The sequence below is a fragment of the Arvicanthis niloticus genome, chromosome 2, assembly GCF_011762505.2.
Source record: "Arvicanthis niloticus isolate mArvNil1 chromosome 2, mArvNil1.pat.X, whole genome shotgun sequence".
Taxonomy (NCBI): Eukaryota; Metazoa; Chordata; class Mammalia; order Rodentia; family Muridae; genus Arvicanthis; species Arvicanthis niloticus.
The window spans coordinates 139,869,777-139,887,375 of record NC_047659.1 but is presented as its reverse complement, the minus strand read 5'-3'; the positions used below and the strand labels follow the sequence as shown (position 1 = coordinate 139,887,375).

The 17,599-nt window shown below is 42.7% G+C and overlaps 1 protein-coding gene across 1 annotated transcript in view; it reads right to left on the bottom strand.

Annotated features, from left to right (window-relative positions):
- The window catches only part of Dok5 (docking protein 5), a 142,727-nt gene that overhangs the window by 41,252 nt on the left and 83,876 nt on the right, over positions 1-17,599 (bottom strand). The window contains exons 3-5 of the mRNA XM_034493718.2: positions 5,630-5,744; positions 5,395-5,514; positions 2,503-2,692 (exon numbers count right to left, since the gene is read on the bottom strand). Of these exons, the coding sequence (XP_034349609.1) occupies positions 2,503-2,692; positions 5,395-5,514; positions 5,630-5,744 (425 nt within the window). The remainder of the gene's footprint in view (positions 1-2,502; positions 2,693-5,394; positions 5,515-5,629; positions 5,745-17,599) is intronic.

Here is a 17,599-nt window from a genome sequence, read left to right as displayed (position 1 = left end):
AATGGCCAATGTATTCTGGTTATCCATCTCTCTCCCATTGGCTCATGTGTGCAAAGACTCCAAAGTTCCCAGAAGTCACCAGGACATCCAGGAAATAGACAAGCTAGAAGAGGCAAAGCTTCCGGTGAAACTGAGTTCTGTCAACTGAGCACCGAATCAAGCCATGTCTGAAGCCATCTCTACTCCTAGACTCTAAGTCATGAGGGACAGTGGATGTCTTTGCTTTGTCACTTTAGGTTGATTCAGCTTCCTCCTAGTTTCTGGGCTCTGTCCCAGGGGTTCTTTCCGGTACCTCTATTTAATCTTAATACCACCGTTATGAGATGGGTGTATGTACAGAGGGTCATAGAAGGGTAACTCCCGCTATTCCTAGATCCAGGGCACAGAAGAAACGGAACTTGATTTCACACCTCCAATTCGCAGTGTGAAAGCTCTGCCTGGGGGGAGCCTCCCTTCTGCTCGCTTCTGAAAGTGAGGGGGGCGGGACATAGTCTCAGTTATGACCAAACTGCTTTGTGTTGTAGATATCCAAACATAACCAAGGAGGAAATTATCTTTACTAATAAAATAAGACAGATACGAAAGCTCCACACTTGGGGGAGCACAGTCTTCTGGCTTTGTGATGGTAGTAATACAATCCATCTCTATTTGCACTTCAGTGAAGTAGTGCTATTTATTACCTTGTGTTCTGCCCTCCCTGTATTGAGAAAGCCCCCACCCTGCTCCAGAAGTCCTGGCAGAATATAAGAAGACTGGAGAGGAAGCGTGCCAGTCCACCCAAGCAAGTTCCTAGTTTCCCATAAGAACTTCCCATATAAACAGTAGACTGGTCATTGAGATGAAGGAGTGCCAGTCTCAATGGGAAGGTTTCATCTCCTAACGCCGTGACCTTTGCTGCCCAGGAGAGTCACCAACTCACTTCTACGTCCTTGAAAGTAAAACAGCCCGTATGTGTGTGCTGCACATCTGTCATCTTGGTACTTGGGAGTGGAAGGCAGTAAGACCAAAAGCTCAAGTTTGAAGGTAGCCTGGGCTACATGGTATACTGTTTCAAAAACAATTGAAAACAAGAAAACAACAAAGCCAAAGAAGAACTGCATATGGAAGAGAAAAAAACTGCTTTTAATCTTTAGAATGCTGAGAAAACATTAAATTAATCATAGTTCCAAAAAGTAAGTTTTATAGATGCCTATAAAAGAGGAGGTGAACTGACTGACCTGGAGGGAGCACCACTCCCATTTGTTCACATGAGCTGGAGGACCAGGTAGTGATCAGAACTTCTCATTTTTGTTCTCTTTAAATCAGTATCATTCCCTGTAGAGGAACTATCAACTTTAGCCATCTATCTTAAACGATTTAAGTTGTTACTTCAGAGTAATTTTAACACACATCAGGGGCTAATGTTTCATTTCTAATATAGTACTTTTATTAATTCTTTGAGAATTCCATTCTATGTATTTTTGATCCTATTAACACCCACTCTTCCCAACTCCTCCCAGATTCATGCCCAGCGCCCTGTCTCCCAACCTACCATTCAATTCGGTGTCTCCAGCATGTTTGATGTTTGGTTTGGTTTGGTTTGGTTTTTTAAATAACCTGTGATCCAATGTGTGCTGTTTATATGCTCGTGGCTGTAAGGCCATCTGCTGGAGTAGCGTCCACCTACTGGAAACCACACCCTTAAAGGAAACTCTGCCTCCCACAAAGCCATGAAGTACCCACAATTCCTCAATCAGGGAGTCAGGTTTGTGAAGCCCTTCCTTCTCCAGGCTAGAGTACTGAACAGTTGGATGGTCTCCTGTTTCTTAAAACTGGAGACACTTGAAAGTTCAAATCACAAAAGGCGGCTGCTTTGTGCCTTTACAAGGACCCAAAACCTTAGGGAGGAAGAGTGAGGGGGGTTAAAATGACTCACTGACCAGCAGGATCTCTTTGTGGGCCTTGATTCACTGGATTGGAACTGCCTTCCCTTCACTCCTGCATTTTCCTCTAAGGGGAGTAAGTGGGAGCCCGAAGAGGGCTCACGGGCTCTCAACAAATGAGATTTAGAAGGAAGCACTCCACCATTCAAGCCTTTCTACTGGAGTAGCTAAGATGGACCTCAGTTAGCTGGACCCTGAGAAATGTCAGTGGTCCTTACATGCATGATCTACCCTGTTAGTTCCCATAGAGAACTATTGAATTACAACCAGGAGACGTGCAAACAACAGGAAGCTGGCCTTTAGTTAGCTTATCCCAGTCTGTGGTACCATTTACCAGCTCAGCCTCGCTTTGCGGGATGCCATCAAATGGAGGAACAAAATTCACGTCATATCTTCGAAAAGTTAGAATCTTCCCCGGGAATGAAGGGATGCCAGGTACCCGAACACTGTGCTATAACCTTGCCATAAAACATCGATTTACGAATTTTCCAAAGTGTTCTTCCGGCCCACTCGCCCTGATCTGAACCTGGAGGAGGTAAGCAGATGCTGGGAAAGGATGTAATAAAAGCCGTGAACTCACCTCCCTGCCTCAAAAGTGAACCACGTGGTGTCACGTCCATACCGCCGCAGGGCGCTTAGCGGCCAAGAGATGAGTTTAACTCTGGGATTCTGGATGTCCCAAAGGCAGATGTACTCAAACGTAATCTGCAAGGCACATTCGCCATGTACATCTAGGTTAGGAGATGGCATCAAATACACATTGAATCTCTCTGGGAGAAAAACAAAACGTTAGTCTAAAATCCCCAGAAATGAAAAAGCAAAGACATCTCAGGAACACAAAAGCATTACAAAATATGTACATGCTAGGGTTTGGTGGAGCATTCAGGAAGATAAAAGTTATAAATGAACTGTCACAGAAAAATGAGTTTTTAAATGCTGGTGCTATTACACGGCATAATGATACAACCTGGGTGTCAACACGCGCTGAACACTATGTACATGAACAAAGATAATTTGTAGACCTTTCCAATTTGCATCGTGGGGGAAAAAAAGTATGCCAATAAAAGACCAGAGACATGAAACCGCTAAAAGCAATTTCTCCCCGGCAGAGCACGCATTAATTCCACCTACACTTTCCTATTCACAAAAGGTACAGGTGTGAGAGGATGGATGTGTCTGTGATTTGCGGTCCTAAAGTAGCACTGGTCACCTTACGATTCTATGATCAACTCAATAAAAGCTATACCCCAAATTATTTAAACCACTCTCGACAGTAACAGCCTGTAATTGCGAAGATGTCAAGGGATATACTAGAGTTTGAACAAAGAGCTTTCTTTTGCCAACTCTGCAAAGAGATAGCCCTTTGCTTCCCGGGTGACTGTTAAAAATGTCACCAAGATTGTGATAACTAATTTAGCCAATGACTGCAAACAAGATCTCATCTGCACACAGTTACACTGCTTTTATTATTTCTATTTAGAAAATTCATCAACATCAAGTTACAGAGTCAAAAAAATCTAAATGAAATGTGAACAAAAATACTACAGCATCTGCAAGCACGACTTTATCTACCCATTCTATAGTAGACCACAGGCATCTGTCAAGATAGTGTGATGCTAACAATTTTATATTAGGAGTGTTCTAAATTTGCTATTCTATAATAAGAGGAATCATCAAAATCTCTATAATTTATCTGAAGTTTATAAATAGTAATATCAAGACTGTGTTCGAGAATGGGCTCAGACACCTGCTATTTAAGTTTTTAAATTCATTTAAAACTATCAATAACCAAATGTTAAGAGCTTTCTAGAAACTATCACGAAACACATATGTCCCTTGAGAGTTCTGGACCCATGAATATCAAACTGTTTGAGTGAATCAGAGGTAAAGGGAATTGTCAATGAATTCTCTTAGGGGCAAACTGATTTGCTATAAGATACATTAATGGGGCTGTAGAGAGAGAGACCAGATGGGGAGTGTTTGTCTAGCATGCTTTTGGTGAGAAACCATTTAATTACACTTATTTGAACTCCTACAAAATAAGACTATAAAATACTTTCAAAGAAATACTGGAGTTTTGTAAGAATCCATCATAAAAGAAAACCCAAGCCCACAAAGCTGGCAGCAAAAAAGGAAACCTTAGGCATGGATGTTAATTTGAATTTCAGCATTGTGCACTTCTACTCTGCCACAGGCACAAATGTCTGAAAACTAAGTGCTGATCTGGCCACTCTAGAGAATAATAGCAATCAAGCCCCACCATGCTTTCAAAGCCCATGACTGTGTCCCCACAGCTCTGGCTATCTCCCCTTTGTCCAGCGTTGCACTGACTGCCTGAACCACAAAAGGGAGGTCTGGGGTGGAGTGAATCACCTTAGGAAATGACTTCACCTCTCTGTAGCTCTAGCTCCCAATCTGGCAAGAGGCTCCTCTGCGCGAGCTAACACTTCCAGGTCTTGTTCAGCAATAGTAGTGCGACTTACAGATTGTGGTAGGTACAGAACATTCAGGGTGGGCAAAGGCTGTAAATGTATCATGAAGACCCAGCTCTGCTTGTGAGGGAGCACTGTCTTAACTAACAACTAGAATGTGCACGGAGACTACTAATGCAATTCCATCTCTGTCATGTCTGCCATCCATCCAGGAGACCCAGAGCCCCGGCCACTCTGACAAGAGCTCATAGATCAAGTCAGGCTTTGAAGCAGAACCATGAGATCCAATCTCCCCAGCCACTAGGCTGAGCTATTTGGAGATGAAGCAATTATTCCATGCTCATACTATGAATGAACATTGATTTTTGCTAAAGTGTTCATGAATATTTTGGTCATTATTATTTTAAAAGATTTATTCCTAGATGCTCTGTTGAGCTGAGTTGGCTCAGGGGTTGAATTTTACTTTTAAATCACAGTTTTTAAGTGGGTTTAAAAAACTTGACGAAATATTCAGGGTTGGGGTTAAATTCTATTAAAAACATTGGACAGTGTTCAAACATATTTTAAGTGAAAAGGCAAGGTGAAAATTATCACACTTTAAAGTCTGAACATATAGTAAATGAAGACCTACGATCATAGTCTGGATCCAAACGTCAGTGCCTATACTTAGTACATTTGAAACAAGGTGTTTAGCCCATCTACAAAATGGGGGAAATCCTAAGCACCTATGGAGTAGGATTCCCATGCAAATGTAACAGCTGAATATTCATAAGCATCTTCTATTTTGCTGACACATCTTGTGGTCCTCAACATTTCTGACTAAAACCATTAATGTGGATATATTTTTTTTTCTACTATAGATTACAGAACGTTTGAGGAAAACATTCTCAGCGTCATTTACAAAAAAAAAAATGCTATTATAACTTCTTCATACATTTTTATAACTCAGAATGTACAGGATGTGGATGTCTTGTGTGTCATCATACAGGAGCGAAACAGTTTAGGAGAGAGATGGGAGGTGAAAACTTTTGTGTACATACCGCTCTGCTCACGTTCCACCCCGGTAGCCAGTAAGTCGGGCTCTCCGAGGCTGATATCATTGATTCTGGTCCCCACACACTCCATTTGGAGAACTTTGCACCACTCATCCGCCTCAAGATCTGTGGAAACAGCAAAAGCAAAACAAAACCAAGACCCCACAAAGATCTATTATCCTCTCTGCTGGGTACTCAAACATAAGGTCAAAGACCCCAACCCCGCTCGCCTCAAACAAACCTGATTCACAAGCAAAGGTCTTTGAGGTGTCATCATTGAAATAAATCCCTATAGCGTGTTTCTTGGTACTCTTTGGCAATCGGGCTACGTTTTTCACGTTGTTGAGTTCTGTCACCTGAAAGAAATAACGATTTGGAATTCTGGTCACTTGCCCTGCACGAACAGTTTCCACCCCCATGAGTCCAATGAGTTCGCCCAGCGTCATAGAACATGTCTTCAGATATGATGACTAAGCATGACGTGGGAGGATGAAAGCGAAGGTGGGTGGTCCAGTCCATCACTAAATTATCCCATCAGAGGGAAAGGGATCTCAGAATCACCCCTATGATCCATAGTCAATTCATACGTCACAGCTCAGAGACCCCCATCACAAGTTTGATGCCTGCCCTCTCTGACTTTGAGCTCGTTGGTGCCTATGGGTCTCAGTTTTTGAATATGAGAACACAGCACAGGGCTACCGTGATCATATCATCGGCGAAGATGTCTTGTTAGACACTCTGTGCCATCCCTTTCCCACAATGTTAGCTATTGGCACTTAAACAAATCCCTCCCCTCCCAGAGGGTGCTAACTCATGGTGTCTGCACCGTGGAAGTTCTTCTGGGGTGAGATCCTGTCAAACTGGAGGGGCCTGCCGGGAGGAAGGCTTACATGGCTTCCTGGTAAGTATTTATTTACAAGATAAATGAGCCTTTCACAGTGGCAAGTTTAAACTCCCCTTAACACCCCCTTAACTGTTATACAAAGGAATATGCCTCCCATCAATCTTGGCCTGCAGTGATGCTGGACCACCTATTCCATCTATTACACTAAATTCAATAAGTGCCTGGCTTAGGAAATACCCGGGAAGAGAAATAAATACCCTCTGTGGGCACATTAATCTGATCATTTCATTTCCCAGCCTCCTAACCTCCAGTGGCCCTTCTTGTAGTATAAATGCAAATTTATCCGCATGAAATGCCACATGGGTGCCCCTCAGAGGCTTTTCCCACTTTGGCATCTCAGGGACTCGGCAGGACATGGCTCACCCTCAGTCTGCAACAGACCCTTCAGCACTTACTACACACAACGGTCGGTTTGCAGTGTGTGTTAAACATTTTTGTGCAGGAACCCGGCCTAAGCCGCTGCCATCTTTGTATAATTATTTACTTGTTTCTCTACGTCCACATTAAACCCCAGGGCATCCACTGTGCAAACAGCATGTCATCTTTGCAACCTCCAGGTCTGACTTGGGAGATTTTATGCATGAAACTCAACACCTCCAAGATCTCCAGATCCTTGTATCCAAATGACCCTGGTGACCCTCTGTGTCCTTCACAGCTAACTCTCCAGCATGTGGCTAACGTGTCCTCAAGCCTAGCCAAACTGGACTCTACCCTGTGCAAGAATAAACCATGTGTCCTCCCAGGCTTAGAGCCTTCCCTCCTCTGCCCTCCTCCACTCCAGTCACCCTAAAATCTTCATTTAGATCCCACCTACTCACCAATTCCCTACTGGAAACTCCACCCCAATATTCAAACCTTCCCAAGCTACAGTGCTGAACTTCCATGACCTTCCAGTACCTTCCAGGAGTGATTGGCTTGGTTCTTATCTTGCCTGAGGAGAGTCAGTTGCTCCTAGCAGGCACTGTATTTCTGTCCATCACTGTTACCCAGGTCTAGCACACAGTGTGTCTGCAGGGAATGGAGGACGATCTGAATGAGTGAATTGCCCACCAAATGCACTCTATTGACATGGGCACCATCAGGTCTACAATTCCAAGACCTCAGACTCATGGGACCTTTGCAAAGTCGGTTCCCCATATGGGCCAGGCTCAAGAGGGTTCTCACAGTTCTCTGAGGTCCCAGTGTGTTTATGAAGGAGTGACCAGTGTGTGCAAAGAATAGCAACTGCATCGTCCTCCTTCCACATGATTATAGCCTGAGACTGCTCCCTCACAGAGACCTCCAGACCAGCCAGCTCCTCCTCTGTGCTGTGCCTAATATACACAGTGAGGTTCTGTGTTGCTGAGGTAGCCAGAATCCCGCCTGATGCCACAGTGTATGTGTGTCTGTGTGTCTATCTGTCTGTGTGCAATTTCTTCACTTCCTCACTGCCCATAGTGAGGGTTTTATGCCACCAAACTTGTCCTCTGGTCAGAAGTCACTCAGCAAATGGACTCTATGAGCAGAAGACTAGACTCACCCATAGACATATTGTGGAAGTTCACTTCCCTGGGAAGGCTGTCCTGACCTCCATAGAAGGTCATTATTCCTGTCCCTAAGCTGCCATACATGGGACTTGAAGCTCTGGCTGAGTTTCTTTTGTTCTAATCCCTATCTCAACAGCTTCTGGGAAGACTTGAGTCATCTGGCAATGGCTTCCTGGTGGACTGCATCAAAGGATCAGACCCTGAGGCAGCACACACCGAAGCTCCCATAAACCATGTTCTGGGCTCAGCTTTTCCAGATGCATGCCTGTTTGATCTTCATAAAAGTCTTGAAGATAGATGTTAATTTTACTGGCATTTCTCTGACAGGGAAACTGAGGTGGAAGAAGGTTAAAGTCATATGACCAAGCTCATGGCTAAAACTGGCAGAAGTTGTGTGGAACAGATCCGAAGGGCACAGTCTCCTCACCTGAATGCTGACTAACACTTCAAATCTCTCAGCCTCCAGGGCTCACCTTCTGTTGGAAGGTGGGAGTCTTCTTAACATGACTCCTTGCCTTTGGGACACGAGTAGGGCCGGCCCTCCACTGAGACATGACTTAAGGGAAGTCTGATAGACAGCCAGGACTTTGAAATATGTCGCTTCATTACATATCCATTAAAGGGCCCAGAGGAAGACATAAGTCACTGGAAACAGCCAGGAAATGCGGGAGAGTTGCATGAGTCAGAACACAATTACCCATTCTGGAAATTGGCTTTGGTAATAAGCAAAGCAATACCCCCATTCACTGCTCCAGGGAGGAGAGTGGGTGTTCACAAGGCAGGCAGGGTCAAGATTGCACATGACAAAAGAACAACTGGTTTCCAAAGCAGCTGTGTACGTCAAGCTCAGAGCTGCACTCTACTGAGCATGTGCACGCCCCCATACACACCCCCTCCCCCTCCCACATGCCTTACTTTCAAAAGACTTACAGACTGGACAAACTCATGCCAGACCCTTGGTCAACACACATGCTAAAGACCATAACTACCCTCCACAGGCACCTTTGTGTCATGTGAGACCTTTGAAAATGTATTTATTTATTCTTTGATTTTGTTCTACAAATGACAGCTCAGGCACAGAATGGATGAGCTGCGGCCCTTTTTACAAACAATTCGTATGGGATGATTCGGGGTTTTATTATTTTGTTTGTTTGGTTTGGGTTTTGTTTTTTTTTTTTTTTTTTTTTTTGAGTTTTGAGTTTTGATGAGGTCTCAGAGCTTTCCTTGATATAACTGCTTTTTGGAATGGGGGCGCCAGACTTGTACCTAAAACAGCAGAGGTGACTCTCATTGATTGATTGTGACTCTAGATTGATTTAAGTGACCTCAAAGAGGACGGGCAACAGAGCTCGCAGTAGGGAAGTGACTCATTCGGCTAACCTTCAACTTGACGCACTTTGCAGTCTGGTACCTTCCTTTCTGTTGCTGTGATAAAATACCCTGACAGAAGCCATTCAAGGGAGAAAAGGCTTGTTTGGGGCTCATGGTGACAGAAGGGATACTTACCACCATGGTGGGAAGACAAGGAGGAAGGAGAATGAGGCCATCCCACAACATTGCTTTAGAAGTCCAGAATCAGAGAAAGAACAGAAAGTATGGCCAGTCTGCCCAACCTCAAAGCCCACCCCCTGAGTGACGAACTTCCTCCAGTGAGGCCCGACATTCTGAATGCTCCATTACTGGGGAGAGGGTGAGGGGGTGATGAATTCCCACTAGAGAGGTCCTCAGAGGAAGGCTCCCACAGCAGACCCTGGGCCCCACAGACTGAGTAAATGCTCTCTCTGGGTTAAGCAGCATCAGCCTCTATAGACTGTGAGCAAAAGGCATGGCTGCAGGACACCCAGCCCCAGAATGTGTAGGCTGTGTCTGCAGGTAAGTCACATTTCCCCGTCACAGCTTCCCACGCCCTCCTGAGCACAGCACCATGACTAATCCTAATATCTAGTTCGAAGCAGGGTTAAGTGCCCACTCTGTTTTCCACACGTCACCCACCCTGATCTGAGCCATAATGTTTATCCTGACAATCCTTCCTAAAAGAACGCTATCTCAAATCTGCCAAAGCCTTTACAGATTACTAAGGCTATGAACACACGTTTCTGATATGTTCCTTGTTATAACCGATGTGCAGTCATTCCCGCTGCAGATAGAACATAAGCTTAAGAGCAAAGCCATCCTGTGTGCCTGTGCCTCTGTGTGCAGGTGCGTGCGTGCGTGCGTGCGTGCGTGCGTGCGTGCGTGCGTGCGTGCGTGTGTGCATGTGTGTGTGTGTGTGTGTGTGTGTGTGTGTGTGTGTGTATGTGTTGTGGTAGTTTCCACTCAAGCCTTCTGATTGTATTTTTTTTTCACTATTTTGTGACTCTTCAAGTTAGGGGGAAATCCAAGATGAATCATAAGGTGTAAGAGAAATTTTGAGGTCATCTGTAAATGCCATATTCCTCTGGGGGGTAGGGACAGTTATTTTCTTAAAGCTGCTAAATTTGATTAGCGCGTGGGAAGGCTTCCCCATCACCCATAAAAGCACTTTTTAAGAAGACAGAACACGTACTTGCTGTGAGCTGCTGGCAAGGGCAAAGCAAATAAATAACGGAGCCCTGCAGTTCTTTTCTTCCTACAAAACACCAGGTCTGGACCATATGAGTCAATCCACTTTCCGGAAATCAAGAAGCCAGGCAGGGGCTTCCGGTCTCAGAAGGGTGCAGAGCCCATCCACAGGACAGCTCTCGAGAAAACAAACACAAGGCACTACCTCACTGTACCCACCCTACCAGCTCAGGAGACCAAAGAAAACGCTCAGCGCCGGCTTGCTTCCCCTTATGCTGGAAGACCCGGAAGACTGAAACAAGGTTGTAATGCTCACTTTTATGAGGGGAAACAGGACAGACTGACTTCTGGTCAGACTGACTCAGGTCTTGCCTGGAGGAAGACCTGAGAGGGTACTGGGAAAAAGGGAAAAGGGCAGCTAATCCCCATCGCAGAACACCTTCTGTGTGGCGGTCAGACGCAAACAGGTACCAACAGTTAGAAGCTCGAAAAAGTTAAGTGCTTCTCAGGCTAGAATGTGTGTACAAGTTCGCCGGGCGGGCATCATCACAGAGAAGGTATAAAAGGCTCTCAGGGTCTCTAGCCCTGTCTTTTCCTATCTGAAGAATGTTTGTCAGGATGGGAGAAGGTAGCTGTTTTCTTCCAATGTGCTGACCCTAATGTGAAGTTCTAAGGCATGGAAAGAAGGAAACAGATCCCAGTCAAAGGTGCTCACTACATCCCTAGAAATCGATGCTAAAGAAACAGAGGTATATGAATGGCATCATACGTTATTAAAAATTAATACCTTACATGTGCTCGATGCACTGGAAACAAGGGAAACTCTCGTGAGAGAGGCTAAAGAATTCATTAGTCAAAAAAAAAAAATCAACAAAATACGAAGGAACTAATAGAAATGTTAGAATTTGGGGAAATAAAAATTGAATGGAACAATTCACCAGTAAGGACCTGCTGGTTATGTTCTGTCAACTTGAAGCAAACTAGAGTCAGCTGGGAGAGAGATTCTCAAATGAGGAATCATCTCCGTTAGATCAGCCTGTGGGAGAAGGTGGGGTATTTTCTTGATGAATAGTTAATATGGGGGTGCCCAGCCCACTGTGGGTGATGCTACCCTTGGGCTGGTCATCCTGGAAATCAGCTTAGAAACTGTCTGAGAAAGCCATGGAGAGCAAGTCAGCAAGTGGCACTCCTCCATGACCTCTGTGTCAGCTCCTGCCGCCAGGTTCTTGCCTTGGGTCTGTCTGTCCTGCTTTGTGTTCTCCTGATGATAGACTGTAACCTTTAAGGCAAATAAACATTTTCCTCAACCAGATCACATTGGTCAGTGTTTGATCACAACCACAGAGACACAAACTGGAGCAGAAGCTCAACCCAAACTTGATGGAGACAGGAAACGCCTTGATTTCAACTTGGGTCATTTGAAATGACCCAATTAGACTGTAAAACGCCATTGCCCAAACCAACATGTACACTTAAAAAGTTCCAGAAAACAAAAGGAAGGGGCTGAAAAATTCATCTGCAGAATGACCCAAACCTCCTCAGTATGTGAAGAGGGAAATGGACAGCCAAAGACAGTAAGTCCAGAGGAAGCTACCTAGCATGGATACAAAGAAACCCACAGCAGAGCTTTTGCAAGTGAGAACCCTATGATAATCTCAAAGCCAAACAGCAGAGAGAAAACTGAAGGGAAATATAGACTGGACTGCCCAAAGATCATCACAAGGACAGATTGATGCAGTCCAAAATTTTGAAAAAAGTAAACTATTAAGCAATGATTCTGTATCTGACGAAAATGTTTTTCAAAGTTAAAGGAGAAATAAAAGATTTCCTACATAAAGGCTGGAGGGTTCGCCCTTGATTGCCTTGCAGGAAATGCTGAAAGGGTCTTCCTACTGAAAGGAAACCCAACAGAAACATGAATGCATGAGATTTGCTGATAAAGGTGTAGATAGGCAAGTACATACTGCTGTAATAATGCAAGGGTGTATTAATTATTAACTCTGGTACAGAAGCAAAAGAGTGGGGGCTGCTGTAACTGTAAAATATATTAATGTGTATGTAACATGAAATGTATTTTTACACTAGTTTTCTAAAGCAGAAATTGAAGAAAATAAGATTTACATGATTTTATAATTGAAGTTAAGTTATTAGGTAAAAAAAAATGAGTTGCAGCTAAAATACTTTCAGTCGCATCATAATCACCCGTGCACACACACATCTCATAGGAGATACACAAAAGAACAATAACAACAAAGACCCACAAATGATGAAGACAGTAGAAGCCAGCAAGGGCAAAGGAGACACTGACACACAAAAGACCACAGAATGGCAAATACATCTTACACATTGGTAACTACTTGAAATGTAAATATATTAAACTCCCTGATCAAAAGCACGTAGCATGGATTAATGATCAAAGCCCAAAGTCAAGAGCCACTTTATACTCAAGGACACGGACAACCAGAGACTGAAAATCCCATCCCGTTAAAATGGATTCACAAATGGGAGGATAGCCATACTGCTATCATATAAAATAAACTTTGATTCAAAAAAACCATTACAATGCAAAAAAAAAAAAGACACTGTATGGTAATAAAGCATGAGTTCCTTGCAAACATATCACAGTTATAAATCTAGGCACCTCACAACAGAATAAGAATAAACTTCAATACATCAATGGGGGTACCCATGTTTAATAATAGACAGAGCACAGGGCAGAGTACTAACAAGGGAGTGGAGTGCTTGTACATCATTGAAGAACAAATAGCACTACCAGATACAAACAGAAGCTTTCACCAAACAGCAACTGAATATATATTTCTTCCTGGGTTTGAAGAGAACATTCTCCAGAACAGACCACAAGCCAACAATTAATACTAGCAGCTGAGAGGCTGAGGCAGGAGGATCAAGGGTTTTGAGGACAGCATAGGTAACAGAAATCATGTTGGGGAAAAAGTCCAAATACATAGAAATGAAACGCTGCCCTTAAACAAATAACTGTTCAGAAATGAAATCAGGAGGAAAACTTAAAAATCTTTTTAGATAAATCATAGTGCAGACACAGTGTGCCACACCTGTGTGCCACAGTGATGACAGTATTAAGAGGTAAGAGGGCGGCAGCAATTCCTACAGTAAAAGAAGAGACATGGCCAAACAAAGCAACATTTCACCACAGAGAACTCACAAAGGAAATGGAAAAACTAAGCCCGAACTAAGCAGATGGAAGCAATAAAACTTATGATAGAAATAAATTCAGTAGTAAATAGAAAGGCGAGTTAAAAATCAGTGAAACTAAGAGTTGATTTAAAAAATATATATATATCAACAGAACTGAAGATTCTTAGACAAAAGGGGAAAAGGGCTGTATGACTGACAGAAAACTTGGGGTGGGGGGAGATTCTCCTAAAATAAAATCAGAAATGAAAGGGGTCACAACTGGCAATCCAGAGACAGAAGGGACTTGAAGACATTCTAATGAACAGCTAAATACAAAACACATTACAAAAGTTAATTATGAAGAAGCAGAAAAATCCAAAGACTTGCAATTAGTATAGAAATGAAACCACTGTTTACTATAAAGAAAGTTTTGAACAACTGAAGTCCAGAACCAGATTATTACACTGGTAAACTTTATAAAATATTTAAATAAGATGTAAATTTCCAAAGTCGTTAAGAAGTTGTAGAGGAAGGAACAGTCAGATCGCGTTTTATGAGACCAGTATTCTCTGATCCTGGAGTTAGACAAGGGCGTTCGTTACAAGGAAAGAAACATATGAGTCCATGTACTGTCGGTACAGATGCAAAAATATTAAAATAAAATAAAATACTAGCAAACTGACTTTGGCAGTATAATTAAAATATCACATCTCACATATTCATTACTGAGATTGAATTTATTCCTGGAATTCAAGGAAGGTTTAAAATAAGAATACCAATCAATGTAATATGAAATGTTAAACCACAAAAAAAAATCATCAAAATAAATAATCAATAAAAGCATTTGGGAAAACTAGTATACTTCACACTGGTAAAAGCAAAAAGTCAACAAGCTACAAACGAAAGTCAACAAGCTATCATTTCTCAGCAAAGATGAAAGTCAAATATTAAAAGCCCATATCCGACAATATGCCCAATGGTGAAAAGTTGGGGATTTTACCTGTAGGTTGGTGGAGAATATGTGTGAACTGTCTACCAGACAAGGGATGAGCATCTAAAACACACCAAGAACATCAGCAACTCAGTAATAACAACAGTGAAAGCCACTTTAAAAGTGGGCAAAAAGTTTGAGTGGTTATTCGCCCAAAGAAAGCACTGAATGGAAAATAGGTGCTGGCAACATCGCTAATCATCATGAAAATGCAAATTAGTTGAAGAAACAATGAGACAGCACACTCATCTCATTAGAATGACTGAGAATGGCTGCCATTAAAAAAATGAACGCTGAAATATTTCGATTAATATGGGTTTTGTGGCAAGAATGTAAAATGCTTCGGCAACATATGGAAGACATAGGTACCTTCAACTATGGAAAATTAAATTACCATGTCTCAGCACACCGTTAGGGTGTCTATGCAAGGGAATTAAAGACAGAATTGTTGATTTGAGACTTGAAGTGTCAAACAGACTTCTAGCCTTCAATACCTGCCACAATGTAACCAACATCCGGTTAAGACCCCACTTCCTTAAGGGTCACAGACCTCCCTCAAATCACACTACTGGTCCGGGACAAAGTATCTAAATACATAAACCTGTGGGGGACATTTCGCCCTCAAACCATAATGATCAGGAAGTAGCGTTGCCATTTCTATGCCCAAGGCGCCGTTATGCGCAAGAGCAAAGAGGTGAATGTGTCTGTCAACTGATGAATGGGTAAAAGAAATGGGGCGTGTGTGCAGAAAACACAACGCTACTCAGTCTGAACAAAGGAGGCATTCTTGTTCTGTGGCACAATGAGAATAAACACTTAATACCACACGGGAAATGAGCCCATCATAGCCACACAAGTACTACCCAGCCCTACCTATGCAAAGAGTCAACCGCCACGAATAGAAAGCAGAACAGTGGATTCATGGGGCAAGGGGAAAGTGGTAAGCGTCTGTTTAATGGGCACACTTCCAGGCAAAAAGTCATAATTATAGAGATCCACAATACAAAAATACAATTTACACATAATTAACAATATATTCCTGCATACTTTAAAGATAGCTTGGGAGAGCAACACACGTGCATCCTTGAGTTTGCTCTCCAACACCCTAATGTTATTGAGAGGGCAGATGCCATTTTATGTGTGAAGATACCTGTGTCTATTTTACCACGTATACGTTTAAAGCAACCGCAGGGGAGCTACACAAAGTTAAGATTCCATAACTGAAAAGCATGTTGTCCGTTGTATTTTTTTAAGGTTTATTTTATGTGTATAGGTGTTATGTAGGCTTGTACGTCTGTGCACTATATGAACACCTGGTACCAAAAAGAGGGCTTCAGATCCCCTGGATCTGGAGTTACAGACTGTCGTGAGCTGCCATGTGTGTACTTGAAGTGAAGTTTCTGGTTGTGTCCTACGATGTGGACTCACTTGGTGTTTTGCTGAGGTAAGACCCATGGAGGGAACACATGATGTTGGAGAGAGTATACATAGGACTCAATGGACAGGGACTAGGCACTTGCATAGCTAGCCTTGCAATGCTTCCTTGGTCTTGTGTCTTTGCTGATCTTCACTTCCTTGAGAGAAGCATGTCAGAGAATTTCTCCTGGCATTCTGGCCGGTTCTGGTTACTCCTGCTGACTCATGCTGATTCAGCGGAAGCCTGGCTGGGTCATGTCACCATTTCTGCTGGATCATGTCACCACTGCTGATTCGTGTACTGAACTGGACTGCTGGTATCCTGGGGGATTGGAATGCTCCCCAAAAACTACTAAACAGGTCTACATCCCCTTGTCCTATTTATCATCTTCTCTTCCCACATTTGGGCGGTGGGCAAGAATGGGGTCAACACATGTGATAACACTTATTAAAGTAGGTTTTTAAAAATCTAAGCCTGTAGCTGCTAGAAACCAAACTCTGGTCCTCTGTAAGAGCAGCTAGTGCCCTTAATATCTGAGTCATCTTCCTCCTTCATCCTCCTTCATTATATTTTTAATGCTAATGTCAGTTTATTGCATGTAATAGTCATTTTTAATTAAGGGTAGTAATAATTATTTTTCTTTTATAGTGAATTTATTGAAACAAAAAAAAAAAAAAAAAAAAAACCTTTGAAGACTTAAAATGAAGCATGAAACAAATAAATGTAGAGGTGATAGTGGTAACAAAAATCAATCAACGTCAAATGATAAAACTTTAAGGGAAACATCACCAATCTGTTACCGCTAGTCTGGCTCTACTTTTAGGAAATTGACTTGTTTCATTTACAGTCTCCTAAGTCAATAGCCCAAAGGGTCACCACTGAGACATCACTCAGAGGAACCAATTCTCATTTGCTTGGCAGAAGTGAACTAACAGGTTTTCACAGAATCATGGTTACAATCCGGATCTCACTCAGTATCCCAGGGGTCACCACTCGGAAAGTGACCACTTGTTGTCTTTGCGACTTTGGGTTCCATTTCACAACTGTATTCCCCACGTGAGAGAAACAATTGAACACTTCAAACTTCATGGCCCAAGCCTGTAGCATCTGAAAATTGTGGCTTACATGGCAAAACAATTTCAGAAAAGGGGCACCAACATGAGATCCAGGTACAATGCTTTCCTTTCTGCCTGGAGCACAGTGTCGGGGTAGGGAGAGGTCTTGATGGGGGAAAATGACAGATTGTGAGCTTAGTGCTATATAAACACATCAAAACAATAATAGGTAGGCGAAATCAAAAACCATATGTAACTTCTGCTTCTTGGTGGGGGGCACTGTTACCTATCTGGTTGAAGGAGTTGTTACCTATCTGGTTGGGGGAGGGCTGTTATCTATCTGGTTGGGAGAGAGCTGTTACTTATCTGCCTGGGGGGTGTGCTATTATCTATCTGAGTGGGAGAGAGCTGTTACCTATCTGGTTGCTCCCTGCATGTAATAATGAGATATTTTTGAGGCCTTAACTTTCTCTTCTTTTTCCAGAATATATTTAAGGTCATTAACTCTAGAGATATTTCTCTTGAAATGGAGCCAAAATCTGTAGAGAGACCAGAAACATCTACATGACTTACTGAAAACATCAATATTAAGACATTTAAAAAGTTTGATTTTTCTTCATA